The 14,005-nt window shown below is 45.9% G+C and overlaps 1 protein-coding gene across 1 annotated transcript in view; it reads left to right on the top strand.

Annotated features, from left to right (window-relative positions):
- The window catches only part of KIF26B (kinesin family member 26B), a 494,415-nt gene that overhangs the window by 215,808 nt on the left and 264,602 nt on the right, over positions 1 to 14,005 (top strand). Inside the window, 1 exon segment of the mRNA XM_032648317.1 lies at positions 13,667 to 13,833. Within this exon segment, the coding sequence (XP_032504208.1) occupies positions 13,667 to 13,833 (167 nt within the window).

Genomic DNA, 14,005 nt, shown 5'->3' on the forward strand with positions numbered 1-14,005 from the left:
CCTGCATCGGCAGGCGGACTCTCAACCACTGCGCCACCAGGGAAGCCCAGTTTTCATTCTTTCTCAAAGACACTGCTCAACAGAATTACTCTTCCAACAAGAGCGATTCTGGGGTGTGAGTATGTGTGTACACACGTGTGTGCTTATTTACTTTGGCCTCATCTTGGGCTCTGGGACAAAAACAATCTACTACATCTTAAGCAACTATAAAATGCCTACGTGTTGTCCTGCTCTTGCCAACTTTGTGTGAACGTGCTGGTGGTAAGCCCTGTAGGCAGTCAAATAGCAGAGGTTTCAATACTTACTCCAAGAGGGTTGCTCAGAGGTGTAAAGGTATTCCACAGGCAAGATTTATCTCCTGCCTTCACGGAACTGGCCTTCTGAAACGGGTATGTTGCTGTCCATGCTAATACGGGGTTACTGCAGCCTCTATGTATTCTCAATTTGTGTTGAAAATCGTAGTTTTGGGCCACCAGCTTCTTTCTACGATGGCCTTGCTGATTCCACACTCTGGATCTGAGAACCTGGGTCTGTCTGTATGGTTGTCCCACACGTGGAAGCCCTGTAGACTTCAGCGTTACTTTGTGTTACGGGTAGAGTCAAGGTTTGGGGAGTCGAGGAAAGATGACAAGCAGACTTCGCTGAGATGTTAATGTTTCGTTTCTTTCTCTCAAGAGGTTGTTAAGAGAATAATTCAATTTTGGGAGAATTGCAACCAGACTGATTTGTTAATACAGTTTAGAGTCTTTTAACTCAGGATTGGATGAATAGCTTTTCAAGTGTGTATGAAAGACGAGAATCCCAAAAGATCAGCTCTATTTTAAATAGCAGACTCCAGGGACTCAAGGATTGTTAACAGAAGGGCAGATATGGAAGAGATGAACTCCCAGGTCCAACTCTGTGTGAGAATAAAGCACGGCACTGGCTGTCATCCCTGAGGTGTCGGGGTCTGCCAATCTGGCTGGCTCTGGGTTGCTAGCTGGGGGAATCTAGTTAGATAGGCTCACAATAAGTTAGTTGGTATTGACTTTGCTGGGCCTGACCCATATTATAAAGTTCTAACAAGTGGAAAGTATAGCTGAGCTTTGGGAAAAGCCATAGCATGTACAATAGAAGAGAAAACCAACATCTTAAATGAACAGAGGAGAAATTTAAGCAGAACCACCAAGTGAAGAAATTAGGACACTGGATGGAATGTTGCAGCCGAAACAGAAAAAAAGTAGATATTTATTTAGTAAGGACACATGAGATTGTACAACTTTGGCTTCAACTCACACAGAAGGTCTTTGTCTCTTGGCTAATTAATGATGTTCAAAGAGAAGAGGTGCTGAGAAAATGACACGGACTTGAAGAAATCAGACAACAGCAAAGTTAGTAGCAGAATTTCATTTTACGACTCATGAGGCCCAGGATTTTTAAATATCCCAGAATTTGAGAATTCAGAGTTAAGGATGTGAGGGGCACCCAAACATTATTAAACTTCTACGCATTCTCAATGTTATTTTTACTAGTGAAATACACAATGAAAGCATGCATATGTAAAGAAATGTATTTTAGTACTCATCCAGATCCCCTGGGTGAACTGATTTAGAAAACCATCAAATGCATTTTGTCATAGGTCTGGGGACGGGATTGGGATCTGTCCTGACTGGGATTCATGATCCAGAGTTTCCCAGGAAGCAACCCTGCTGAGCTGTTCTCTGAAGTCTGGACATGTAGGAACATACAGTCAAGTGGAAATTACCAGCCATATGGAGTGAGTGATCCTGAACTCGGAAGGGACGAGACAGAGGAACAGTTCCAGACGTCCTCACAGGATTATTTTAGGTCAGCCCACAAATGTTTGCCTACTCCCGTGCAGCTTTTCAATGAGAGACTCCGAAGCATCGGTTTAGAAGCTTAAGCCGTTGTTATTTGAGGAGAAGGACAACTGAGAGTGTTTTTATTTGATATTCCTTACGGCAGATCCCTGATTTTGGAAACAAGGTTGTAGAGAGGTTAACTGACTTCACAAAGGTCCCACAGCCAGCTGACCCTTTGAGAGAATCAGCCCCTTGTTCACCGTTGATGGTTTGGTACAGTACTGGGGGATGCCTTCTGTGCTGTTGTTGACATTGACATATTTGTATGTTTTTGCATAATGGCCACACAAATGTTAAATTAGGGACATGCTTTAAGGTGAAAGAGGAAGATTTCTAAACGTCCCTGCTTTATATTTGATGATGACTTTAGGCACCACAGAGCACGTTCAGTGCATTATCTCATTTCACCCAAGACACAGATTCATGAGTTCCCCTCACTGGGGAAATTAGGGCTAAGAGAGGGGAAATAACTTCCCTCACGTTGTCATCAACCAAGCCAGACCCAGAACTGGATCCTTTCATTCAGTGCAATGCTTACCAAGGGCCTGATGCGTGGCATACCCTTTCCTAGGCACTGGGATTACACTGGCAATTCCATTTGGTTCAGCCTGTCTCCAGTCTGGGCATCTCTCCTTTGTGACTGTGGTGTGAGCAGAATGAATCCTATAATCTAGAGCCAGCCTCAATACTGTCAGCTTCCATGAAGGACTCCAAACAAGGACGAGCCCCTTCCCTGGTGCTGGGAGCCCTGCAGACCTGGCTCTCATGACTCCTGGGTCAGGGCTCCAGCAGCTGCCAACCTCGCCCCTTCTTTGTGCGGACTCTCTGTCTACCACCCCAGCATCCTGAGGGCTGTGTGCGTTCACGTGTGTCTGTGTGCGTGCATGCACGTGTGTGTGTGTGTATGTGTGTGTACACATGCCTTTGTTTGTTAAGTTCCCAACATTGTCCCCTCAGTTTTGCCCAGAAGGCAAGGTTGCTTTTGCATTTAGTGAACTGGCTGTTCTGCAGACCTTGGTGGGTCCCTTACAGCAGAGTATCGTCTCAGGTCCCTCTTGACTTTTTCTCACAAGAGCTCAAGGAAACTATGAGGAAGTAAGGTGCCTACAAGGAATGCACATTTAAAATTCCAGGCCATGAGGCGCTGCCGGTTTTCTTGAAAGTTTTCCAAGCGTTAGCCAAGACAGGTAAAGAACAGTGGCGTGCTCTAGGAAGGGACTGCTTCCTAAAGCTGCATGGCCATGTACAGACGAGCACAGCAGGTCAGGCATGGATGGAAAGGCCATGATCTGTATTAGAATTAAATGCTACATCAGTTCTGTAATCTAATGTTCAGTTTCTTAATCTTACTGTGTTTTCTCTTGGAAGCATAACTAATAAACCATGCCATCTGTAAACGTTACGTGAGCAAGTATTGAGATATTCAGAAATTCTAAGCCCTTTTTTTTTCAGAAATTAGAACTGTGTTTTGCTTTTTATTGGAAAAGGGTGAGAGAATGGCTCAATTTTGCGACATGGGTCTTTAAACTTCTTCCTTCACACATCTTATCCTCAGGCACCTCAGGTTCTACGTGTAGCTGAAGGTCTTGTCTGATACCGGGAAGAGCTAGGACAGGCAGTGGGACTTCAGCCTCTAAGCTTGCTTCTGTCTCTCCTGGAAACCATGTTCCTAGGATCGCTTGCCTAATAGTTCAGAGAATTCCAGCTCCCTTGCTGTGGCCATCACATGCTCACACTCAAGCTGGCTGAAAGGCACTGGTCTCGTCTCCTTTTTAAAAATCTTTTCCTGTAATTTCTTTTTGTTTTTCTCTTTCTTCCCCTTTCTCCTGTTTCCCTCTTTTTTTCTTTGTCTCTGTCCCTTGGCCTCTTTTTTTTTTTTTTTTTTTTTTTTTTTTTTGGCGGTACGTGGGCCTCTCACCGCCGTGGCCTCTCCCGCCTGCGGAGCACAGGCTCTGGACTTGCAGGCCCAGTGGCCATGGCTCACGGGCCCAGCCGCTCCGCGGCATGTGGGATCTTCCCGGACCGGGGCACAAACCCGCATCCCGTGCATCGGCAGGCGGACTCCCAACCACTGCGCCACCACGGAAGCCCTCTTTGTTTCTTGTTTGCCTTTTCTTTTCCCCACTCCAGTCATTTATCTCACCAATATATTGAATGAAGTGTACCCTGAGATACCTTATTTTTTTTTTAATAAAGCTTTGTCTAACCGGTTCATAATTTTTAAAGTCAGGTGAAAATAACCTTTATCCCTCAAAACCAAACAAAACTCAAGCAATGCTAACGCAACTAAATTAAGTTTATTTTTATTTGTAGGTATTTGTAATTAATGTATTAATTGATGTATTTATTAGATGTATTGCATATCCAGACACTGTGCTATGTTGGTAATACTGAAGTACGCAAGACCCAGTCCCTCTCCTCACAGGGCTTGCTATCTAGTTGGGCAGAGAGAACAGCGACAGGCAGTTACAAAACAAAACAAATGCTCTGATACAAGGGCAGCTGTGCGGACCATAGGGAGGGGTGGCCCTGATCATCCAGGGTGGGAAGAGTGCTCAGGGCATTCCTGGGGCACTGGCTCTTGGAAGTGTTTGGGGTGGGGTGCAATGGTAACCTTCCCCCAGTGAAAGAGCAGCCCACGTGATTCAGGACATGAAAAAATCCTTTAGTTCTTCCAGGTTTTCGGAGCTGACCTTGGGACTCAACCCTGATGCCAGGGTTGGGTTGATGATGGTTGCTCTACTCAGTCTGAATTTGCTTAGTTGCAAATGGAAAGTGAGATCGGTTACATCAAGATTCAGACCATTTGATTTTGCTTTCATTTGATCCTAAAAATCACAAAACATTGGATAGAGCAAGCCTGTGTGCATATTGAGAAATGATTCAAATGATCCCTTTCTCTGCTCTTCATCAACTCTTGGGCTGTTAACACATTTTCTGAATGGGGCAGCCACAGTTGAAGAGCTGTACATTCTCTGGATGATGTGATCAGTGCAAGATAAACTCAAGGGTGGAAAGAAAGGAAACCTGGCGGCAATACCTCCTCCAGGCTTTTTCCCATGTGGCAGACAGAGTTAAAGCTATTATTTGGTGACAGTTGTGCCTCGTTCCTAGGGTTGCTGTCAGGATTAAATATGGCAGCATATATACAAAGTTCTTAGAACAGACCCTGACTCAAAAACGATAATGAGTACGATGATGCTCTATGAGATGCCTGAAGTCACTTCTCAACATTCTCTCAGGCAGAAACTAACCTCATCATGGCAGCTAGACACCTGGTATCATTGTATGTCTTTGAATGTGTCACTAAGCCACCCCACAAAACATACTTGAGCACTACGTATTAAAAGTATTGTCAGTCAACCTATTTACATGTATCTATAGGTAGAAATACTACAAGCTTGATGGTAAGACTTTATTATTTGTTTTAAGATATTCTTTAAAAGAATATTTGACCTCTGCCTTGAGCTGCACATCTCAGAACTAATATAGATCAGTGGAACAGGATAGAAAAGCCAGAGACAAACCCATGCACCTATAGTCAATTAATCTATGACAAAGGAGGCAAAAATATACAATGAAGCAAAGACAATCTCTTCAATAAGTGGTGCTGGGAAAACTAGACAGCTACGTGTAAAAGAATGAAATTAGAACACTCCCTAACACCATACACAAAAATAAACTCGAAATGGATTAAAGAACTAAATGTAAGGCCAGACACTATAAAACTCTTAGAGGAAAACGTAGGCACAACACTCTTTGGCATAAATCGCAGCAAGATCTTTTTTGATCCACCTCCTAGAGAAATGGAAATAAAAACAAAAATAAACAAATGGGACATAATGAAACTTAAAAGCTTTTGCACAGCAAAGGAAACCATAAACAAGGCGAAAAGACAGCCCTCAGAATGGGAGAAAATATTTGCAAACGAAGCAACTGACAAAAGATTAATCTCCAAAATATACAAACAGCTCATGCAGCTCAATATCAAAAAAAACAAACAACCCAATCCAAAACTCGGTGGAAGGCCTAAATAGACATTTCTCCAAAGAAGACATACAGATGGCCAACAAACACATGAAAAGATGCCCAACGTCGCTAATTATTAGAGAAATGCAAGTCAAAACTACAGTGAGTAGTTCTGACCTCGCACCAGTCAGAATGGCCATCATCAAAAAATCTACAAACAATAAATGCTGGAGAGGGTGTGGAGAAAAGGGAACCCTCCTGCATTGTTGGTGAGATTGTAAATTGTTACAGCCACTGTGGAGAACAGTATGGAGGTTCCTTAAAAAACTAAAACTAGAACTACCATATGACCCAGCAATCCCACTACTGGGCATATACCCTGAGAAAAACATAATTCAAAAAGACACATGCACCCCAATGTTTACTGCAGCCCTATTTACAATAGCCAGGACATGGAAGCAACCTAAATGTCCATCGACAGATGAATGGATAAAAAGATGTGCTACATATATACAATGGAATATTACTCAGCCATAAAAAGGAATGAAATTGGGTCATTTGTAGAGATGTGGATGGACCTAGAGACTGTCATACAGAGTAAAGTAAGTCAGAAAGAGAAAAACAAATATCGTATATTAACGCACATATGTGGAGTCTGAAAAAATTGGTACAGACGATCTTATTTACAAAGCAGAAATAGAGACACAGACGTAGAGAACAAACGTATGGATACCAAGGGGGAAAAGGGGTGGTGGGATGAATTGGAAGATTGGGATTGACATATATACACGATTGATACTATGTATAAAATAGATAACTAACGAGAACCTACTGTATAGCACAGGGGCCTCTACTCAATGCTCTGTGGTGACCTAAATGGGAAGAAGGAAATCCAGAAAAGAGGGGATATGTATATATATATACGTAGAGCTGATTCACTTTGCTGTCCAGTAGAAACTAACACAATATTGTAAAACAACTATACTCCAATAAAAATTAAAAGCAAAAAAGAGATCTAAGGGAAGAATCCGAAACAGAAATGCAGCTGGCCCTTTGTCGTACCCTGCACCTCAGTCTTTTCTAAAGCATTTGGGTGGCCCTGCCCCTTTACCTTTTAGCAACACAAAGAATAAAAGAAGACAGTCATGTGCACTGAGGGGCCAGATTTAAGCCCTGATAACGGGTATCATGAAACACAGCAGCCTCCTCTGTTTGCTGACTCATCATACAGGGCGGAACCCTGATGAAGGTGAGGCTGTAAATCCAGGGTGAGGAAAAGGCAGCTCTCCTCGGCCCCGGGAGCACCGGTGTGTGGAATTCTCTGTGGCAAGAGGTCACTGAGTCAAAGCTGTAGATGGATAATTTTATGGCCGCTAATAAAATTTATAGCCAAAGCAAGTTAAGATAATAGGGGTAATCAAACACCCAGCCGTGGGACGTAAGAATCCCATCATGGCCCCTTGGTGCTGGCTGTGGGGAGGGGGTAGCTGGACAGCACAGGAGGACTGTATCTGTGTGACTCAAGGTAGCCGCGGGGTCTCAAAGGTGATCTGTGCCCCATGTGAGTCACAAGGACTAGGCCAGGCCAGGGACCAGGTTCAAGTTAGGTGGCATTGCCTGTTCTCCAGGGACAGCATGCCAAGGGCTGGAGGGTTAACCGGAGCATTTAAATGCCTAAAAGTCACAGTGGCATGGGAGAGGATCCGAACCAACCCAGTTCCAGAACACTAGTTATGGAAAAAATGTTAACTGACTGTTTGGGTGGGACATGGCAGGAATGAGGGAAGCCGAGGAAGGACGGCGTTTGACTTGGTACAGAAATCAAATGAGGTTTAATCCAAGAGCCCAGTTCCGGTGGAGGCTTTCTCCAGCCCCTCCCAGCTTTCCTGGTCTCCCCGCCTTCCCCTTGCTCCCTCGTTGACGGTTCTGGCTCACCCCATCTCCTGCAGGCTTCGGGCATAGGCTGGTGGGGTCCTGTCCCTGAGACCCCCCTGCAAACTCACTGTCATAGTCCCTGGAGGACTCGGCCCCCTTCTCTGACTCGGCCTCGACACCCAGAGTCCTCATGACTCCCTCTAAAATGACAGAGCAGGTGCAGGCCACCTGGGACAAGCTGAAGGGGATCAACTCTGGTGTTGTGGCGTTTCTGTTTTGTTCCCTTTTTTTTTATTGTGGTAAAATATACATAACCTAAAAATTTCCCCTTTGATGTTTCTGAACAGAGAATCTTTTGTCCCTTAGGTGAGTTTCACATGGAGGTCAAATCTCACCACCTCTGCTTTGTTCCAGGACAGTGGCCTGTGCACCAGAACAATTTCTAAACCTTGAGCTACTTATTCAAGCAATTCTAGAAATATTTAGAGCACCTGTTATGTGCCAGGTATTGCATTAGGAGCTCTGAACTTTCAGATACAACCAGATAATTGAGTTTGACCCTGGAGTTATTATCATGATTATGGGGCTGTATTTTAAAATAAGAGGAGTACTGTCCTTACAGCTTTGGTTTCTGTCCAAGTGCTTTTTCTTAGTCCTTTCAGTGAGCAGATCTTGGGCTGTCCCTTTATTTATTTATTTATTTAAATTTTTTGTGGTACGCGGGCCTCTCACTGCAGTGTCCTCTCCCGTTGCGGAGCACAGGCTCCGGATGCGCAGGCTCAGCGGCCATGGCTCACGGGCCCAGCCGCTCCGCAGCATGTGGGATCCTCCCGGACCGGGGCACGAACCCACGTCCCCTGCATCGGCAGGCAGACTCTCAACCACTGCGCCACCAGGGAAGCCCTGGGCTGTCCCTTTAGTCAGCAGTCCCCTGGTGCTCTTTATTCTAAGTTGTTTTTTTTTAATTGTGGTAAAATGTATGATATAAAATTTACCATTTTAACCATTTTTAATTTACCATTAGTTCTGTAGCATTAAGTATATTCATGTGGGGTGCAATCATCACCGCCATCCATCTCCAGAACTTTCCCATCTTCCCAAACTGAAACTAGGTACCCGTTAAACAGTAACTCCCCGTGTCTTCCTCCCTAGGCCTCTGGCAACCACCATTCTACCTTCTGTCTCTATGAATGTAACTACTCCAGGTGCCTCATATAAATGGAATCATACAATCTTTGTCCTTCTGGTTTTTTGTTTGTTTTGTTCTGTTTTTGTTAGAATATCTTTAGATGAGATTAGTGGAAAACACATTTTATTGTTCTAGCTTTCAGTAGCTTTTCTTCAGGCAAAAAGAGCCAGCAGTAGTTAACTTGCTGCAATGTCTGCTGAGAATTCTAAGCAAACACTGTTGCCATGTGAGCTCTGGCCCTTTTACAAATCCCGCTTAGGAAAGGTGCTTACTACCACTGCGCACGGCACGGGAGCCACCTTTGCAATGCATCACTTCAGTTCTGGGTAGGTCTGGTTTCCAGGTGGAGAACAGACAGGCAGGGTGAGATGAAAGTTGAAATGCGATCAAGTTTGCCCAATCGCTCAGGGGCAGAAAGCACCGACACGAAAAGAGTGCAGTGGAACCCCTTAGGGAGGGCTGAGGCCAGCACAGACACTGCAGAAGAGGAGATCGTTCTGGCTTCAGAGACGTCGCAGTGCTTCCCTCCTGAGTGGGGCATACCTCTTGTTTCTTTGCCTGCCAGGATCGAATGAACATATCTCATAAAATGAAGCATTTTGGTCCCCAGAAGGAGGGGTACAGAGGTAAGAGACACGCGCCCATGGCTGTTCCAAGAATCCTCTGTGCTGCTCCGTCCCTGGGTCACAAAGGGCAGCTGCTCCCCAGGGGGATCCTTCAGGGGAGGGGGGGAGGGGCCAGATGCTGTTAGAGCCAGCCCTAGAAGTGACTCAAGTGGGGATTGACACATATTCCTGCAGTGCAAGCGAAGACTCATATACAGAAAAGGATGGAAAATTTTCTCTCCCCCCTACTCTCTGATAGGAGCAAAACCCAAATAAGTTAATGGGGGCCTATCTCACTGCAGTGTGATTATTAGAGGAAGATGCTGTTCTGTGTACCGCCACCAGCTTTCTGTTACCCTGTGACTGAAATGCAGGGCCTGCATGATCAGCTGTAACCGTTTATCTTTGGTTTGGGGATGCATTTGTTGATCTTGTCCTTTGCAGATTTGCTTACCTCGTTTAGGCTTTTTGAAATTGTATTCTGCTGTCCTCGTTCCCTAAGAGTGCAACCACTGACAGCATAGACAATACCAAGGGTTGACGTTAGTTGTGTCCAGTCTTTTTCAGGATAACCGTGAGTTCGGCTGTGCTCACACACATCAAAAATATTTACTGAGCACCACTGTTTGCAAAACATATAAAAATATTAAGTAACAGTGTAAGTAGTAATAACAATAAAGGAGATATCCCAAAACAGTGAGATACCAATTGCCTAACAGAAAATGCTTTATATGTTATTTTCTGGGATTTGGGGTCATAATGCCATTAAATATAAAGACTGAGTGGGATGCATCTGCTGTCCTTAGAAGTCTCTGCACAGGAAATGGATACTGTTGGTGTTCCCTGCTGCCGCGGCAGAGTCCAAGGGAGGTGGCTTTCTGGGTCAATAATGCCATTTAAGATGAGCCCCCAAGTTGTCACACTCTGGAAGCTCTCAGAGTCCTTCCCATCAGTGGAGAAGTTAAAGGTCAATGGCTTATAGATTGCGATTTGCCGTGTGAAAGCAACCTTGGTTGATAACAGCCAAACATCTTTTGTCTTGATTCTGTGGTCGAGATCATAACTGAATTTAAGATTCGAGATCTCTTTGTGAACAAGTATATGGCTCCTTATATTGAGGTATCAGCGCAAAAATGTAAATGTGGTTGAAAGACATGAATCTTGCCTAGGATGACAACGTAGTGAGCGGCTTTATCTGTGAGGTCTGTGAGAAGCAGCTCCCTGTGCACACGAACGGCAGCGGGGACTCCCATGCGCACTGAAGACCCCACATTGACAAGCACACACGTGTGCAAACACACAGGCGCCCCCCCCCCCCCCCGCTCCTTGTGCCTTTACTGCCATCCCGTGTTTCAGTGACCACTACCTCGGGATGTGATGTGGTGTTTTGAAAGTCACAGATACTACTTGTTGCTTTAGTGAAACCATCCGGTGTAACAGAGATGGAGAGGAAACAGCAGGTTTTAATCAGAACTAAAGCAAATGAAATCCTGTGGTGAAAATCTAGTCCCCCTAAAGTTAGTGATTGGGACCCCCTGGCAAGTTTTCAGCTGCTCCTCCTAGACTATGACATACACACATAATCAAGATAACGAATCCTTTCCCCCAGAACTTTACGCTTTTCAGATGTGTTAGACGAAGAGATCGAGGTGTTTGAATTTTCCCACAAAGAGTCTCGTAGCTTTCACAGTATCGTGAGAGAAAAAGTTAAGTCAGAAGAGTCTGAAAGGCAGAGGTGAACCATAGTCCTCTACAAAGAAGGCGCTTGACCGCAGACTGTGCAGGGAAGCTAAGGTTTCCGGGAACTCCTGCTGCTTGGGCATTTTCTCTTACAGTGGATTGCGGGGAGGGGGCCCCTAGAGCCGCCTTGAGGGGACAGTTAAAGCGGGAATGAGGGTTGGACTGGGGGAGGGGAGGGCAGAGCGAAAATGTCACAGAATCCAACAAATCCGGGTTCAGCCTTGGCCCCTGCTCCCTAGCTGTTTTCCCCTGGGGAAGCAGCCCCAGGTTTCTGCCCCTCGGTCTCTTAGAATCCAGCTTCTGCAGGACTGCAGTGAGGGCCCTGGGGGGAACCGACCACGACAGCACACCCCTTAGCCCCATCTCACACACATCTTAGCACATCTCACATGCTGCCCACCTGGCCTGGGAACCAAGGGTAGGGGCCACTGCGTGACTGGAAAGGGGCTTGGGGTTCTCGGGGAGCTCATCCCCATGCCCTGTGGAGAAGCCAAGTCTTCGGGCAGATTCTTACAGAACAGAGCCTTCATTATAGCTAGCAGCAAAAAAGCAGACCCCTCTTAGAGAGACTTGCTTTTGAAGTGTGGGGAGGCCGCCCGCTGGTAGGAAAGGCCACTGCCCTGAAATAAGATTCGGAACCAGGGGAAGAGTGAATGCTGCTGCGTAGGTGGTCTGCTTCCAAGGAGGGGGTCGCCTAGGGAATACAGGGTTGGGGTAGGTGTTAGTTTTGTCACAAGGATGATCAAGGAGGGTCGGCCCCACGTCGCTCCTGAGACCCCATTCTGGTGTGGAGAGCTGTGGGATGGAGGGAATTCACGGTGAGGTTTGTTTTGGGACACTGTCCAGGATGGCATCCTGTACCACCGGTGCTTCATAAATGCCATTTATGGTGGTGACAACAGTGTGTGTGCCCACGGCCAGGTCCCCGGTTGTTTCAGCCGTCCCCTCCAGCATGCCTCACTCCTCCGGGAGAGTGGTAGCTGGTTGAGGGGAGCCCACACCCCACGGGCTGCAGAGGAAGCCCAAAGAGAGGTGACACAGGCCCTCTGTCTGGGAAGCAGCCCCTGCCAGTGCAGGGAACGTCCTCCAGGCCACTGGCTGCTTTTGCCGTTTCCTCTCCCGTTTCTCTGATGTGGGTTGAGTTTCCTTACAATGCATTGAATGAATGAGAATAAGAAAGTGTGTATTGGCAGAATTACAGCTGGATAATGCCAAGGCTTTCCAAGTCAGGGCGTGAATTTAAGCAGAGCAAAGTTTCAAGTCCGTGGGGCTCAAGAGTGATTGCTATTCTTCCAATAATGAAAAGTACAAATGTTTGATGTTCAAAGGTTAACAAACGGGACTCTTTCACTGGCCTTCTGGGCTGCTCAGCACAGAGTGGAAACTGTTCTGATCTTTGCCTTATCGCACTTGTATTTTCTAGGCAATTAGAAACATTGTCCACTCAGCATTTAAGAGTTTTGAACCGGCTGGAGCCCTTTTTTTTTTTTCCCCCAAACTAAAGTTTCCTTTTTTTAAAAAAAAACTGACAGTTTTTCCTTTTTGCAAGTAGACTGAAGTTTTAAAGTAACAGGCTTTCAAAATAGCACACTTAGGACGTGCCTGCATAATTATGACATTTGTCATGGGATTAGCACTTTCCGAAAGTATATTTCTATACCAATATCTTACTTTGCCCAGAAGTGTGGTTCTTCATAGTATATTATGTGCATTTAGGCAAAATAGGCCCAGCCCCCATTCACTAGAATTTGGGCTATAAAGGTAATTATTGCCAATAAAATGGAAGCCATTTATCTTAATGAACCAGTAGGAAAATTAAGTCTGTTGAAATGGTCTAAACCTTCCAAGAAAAAAAAAAAAAAAAAACCATTGGTAATTCACGGTGGGCTGTAACTATTTTTATGAGCTTCTCTAAGTCATCTCTTTGCTGACTGCCTACAGCAAACAACAACAATGCACAAGTAGTGTTTTGTTTAATTTCTTATGTTCGTTAGCAGGTTCACTTCTCCCTTGAAAAAATGATGTCTTTGCCCCTCTCGTCTATTGGAGAGCCTTCAGGGCCTTCCTAGTAAGAAAGACCTACTGGTCTGGTCTTGGGCTGCACATAGCGTGGTTAATGGCTTCTGCTTTCCCCTCCAAATGGAGGGGGGACACAGAAGTAATTGAAACTTACAGTGTCGGGGCATAATTGTATTCCGTTATATTTAATGCAAACGAGGAGGTATTCTAGCTAACATGCAGGAAAATGGCCTTAGAGGAGGCCATGTCGCGTGTCACTGAATGCACGTGGGGATGTGTTCCCTCCCAGCCTCACTGCCCCCTGCCCCATGCTCTGGCCCCGACCCCAAAACAGAGGCGCTACCGGTGGTAGTCAGGAAATGCCGTGAGCCACAGGTAATGAGCTCGATCTCCGTGTTCCTTGCCAGATCTCCCAGCTGATGACAGAGCCTGGCCGGGAGGGCCTGACAGAGGCGGCGCTGAATCGCTACAATGCAGACAAGCCTTCGGCCTGCAGCGTCCCGGCCTCGCAAGCCTCCTGCGTGGCCAGCGAGACCTCCGCGGGCACCTCGGTGGCCGCGTCCTTCTTCGCCAGGTAAGAGAGGTGTCCAGACCCTCGGTTCTTTCAGGTGAGCCCACCCGGTTGGCCTCTCACGTGGACCAGTTTAGCTAAAACACTGGGCAGAGTTTGGGGCTGTTCTTTGACTTCACCCTTTAAGACAGGGTTTCTCAACCTCAGCCCGTTGACATCTGGGGCCAGATAACTG

The sequence above is a fragment of the Phocoena sinus genome, chromosome 1 (genome assembly GCF_008692025.1).
Source record: "Phocoena sinus isolate mPhoSin1 chromosome 1, mPhoSin1.pri, whole genome shotgun sequence".
NCBI lineage: Eukaryota > Metazoa > Chordata > Mammalia > Artiodactyla > Phocoenidae > Phocoena > Phocoena sinus.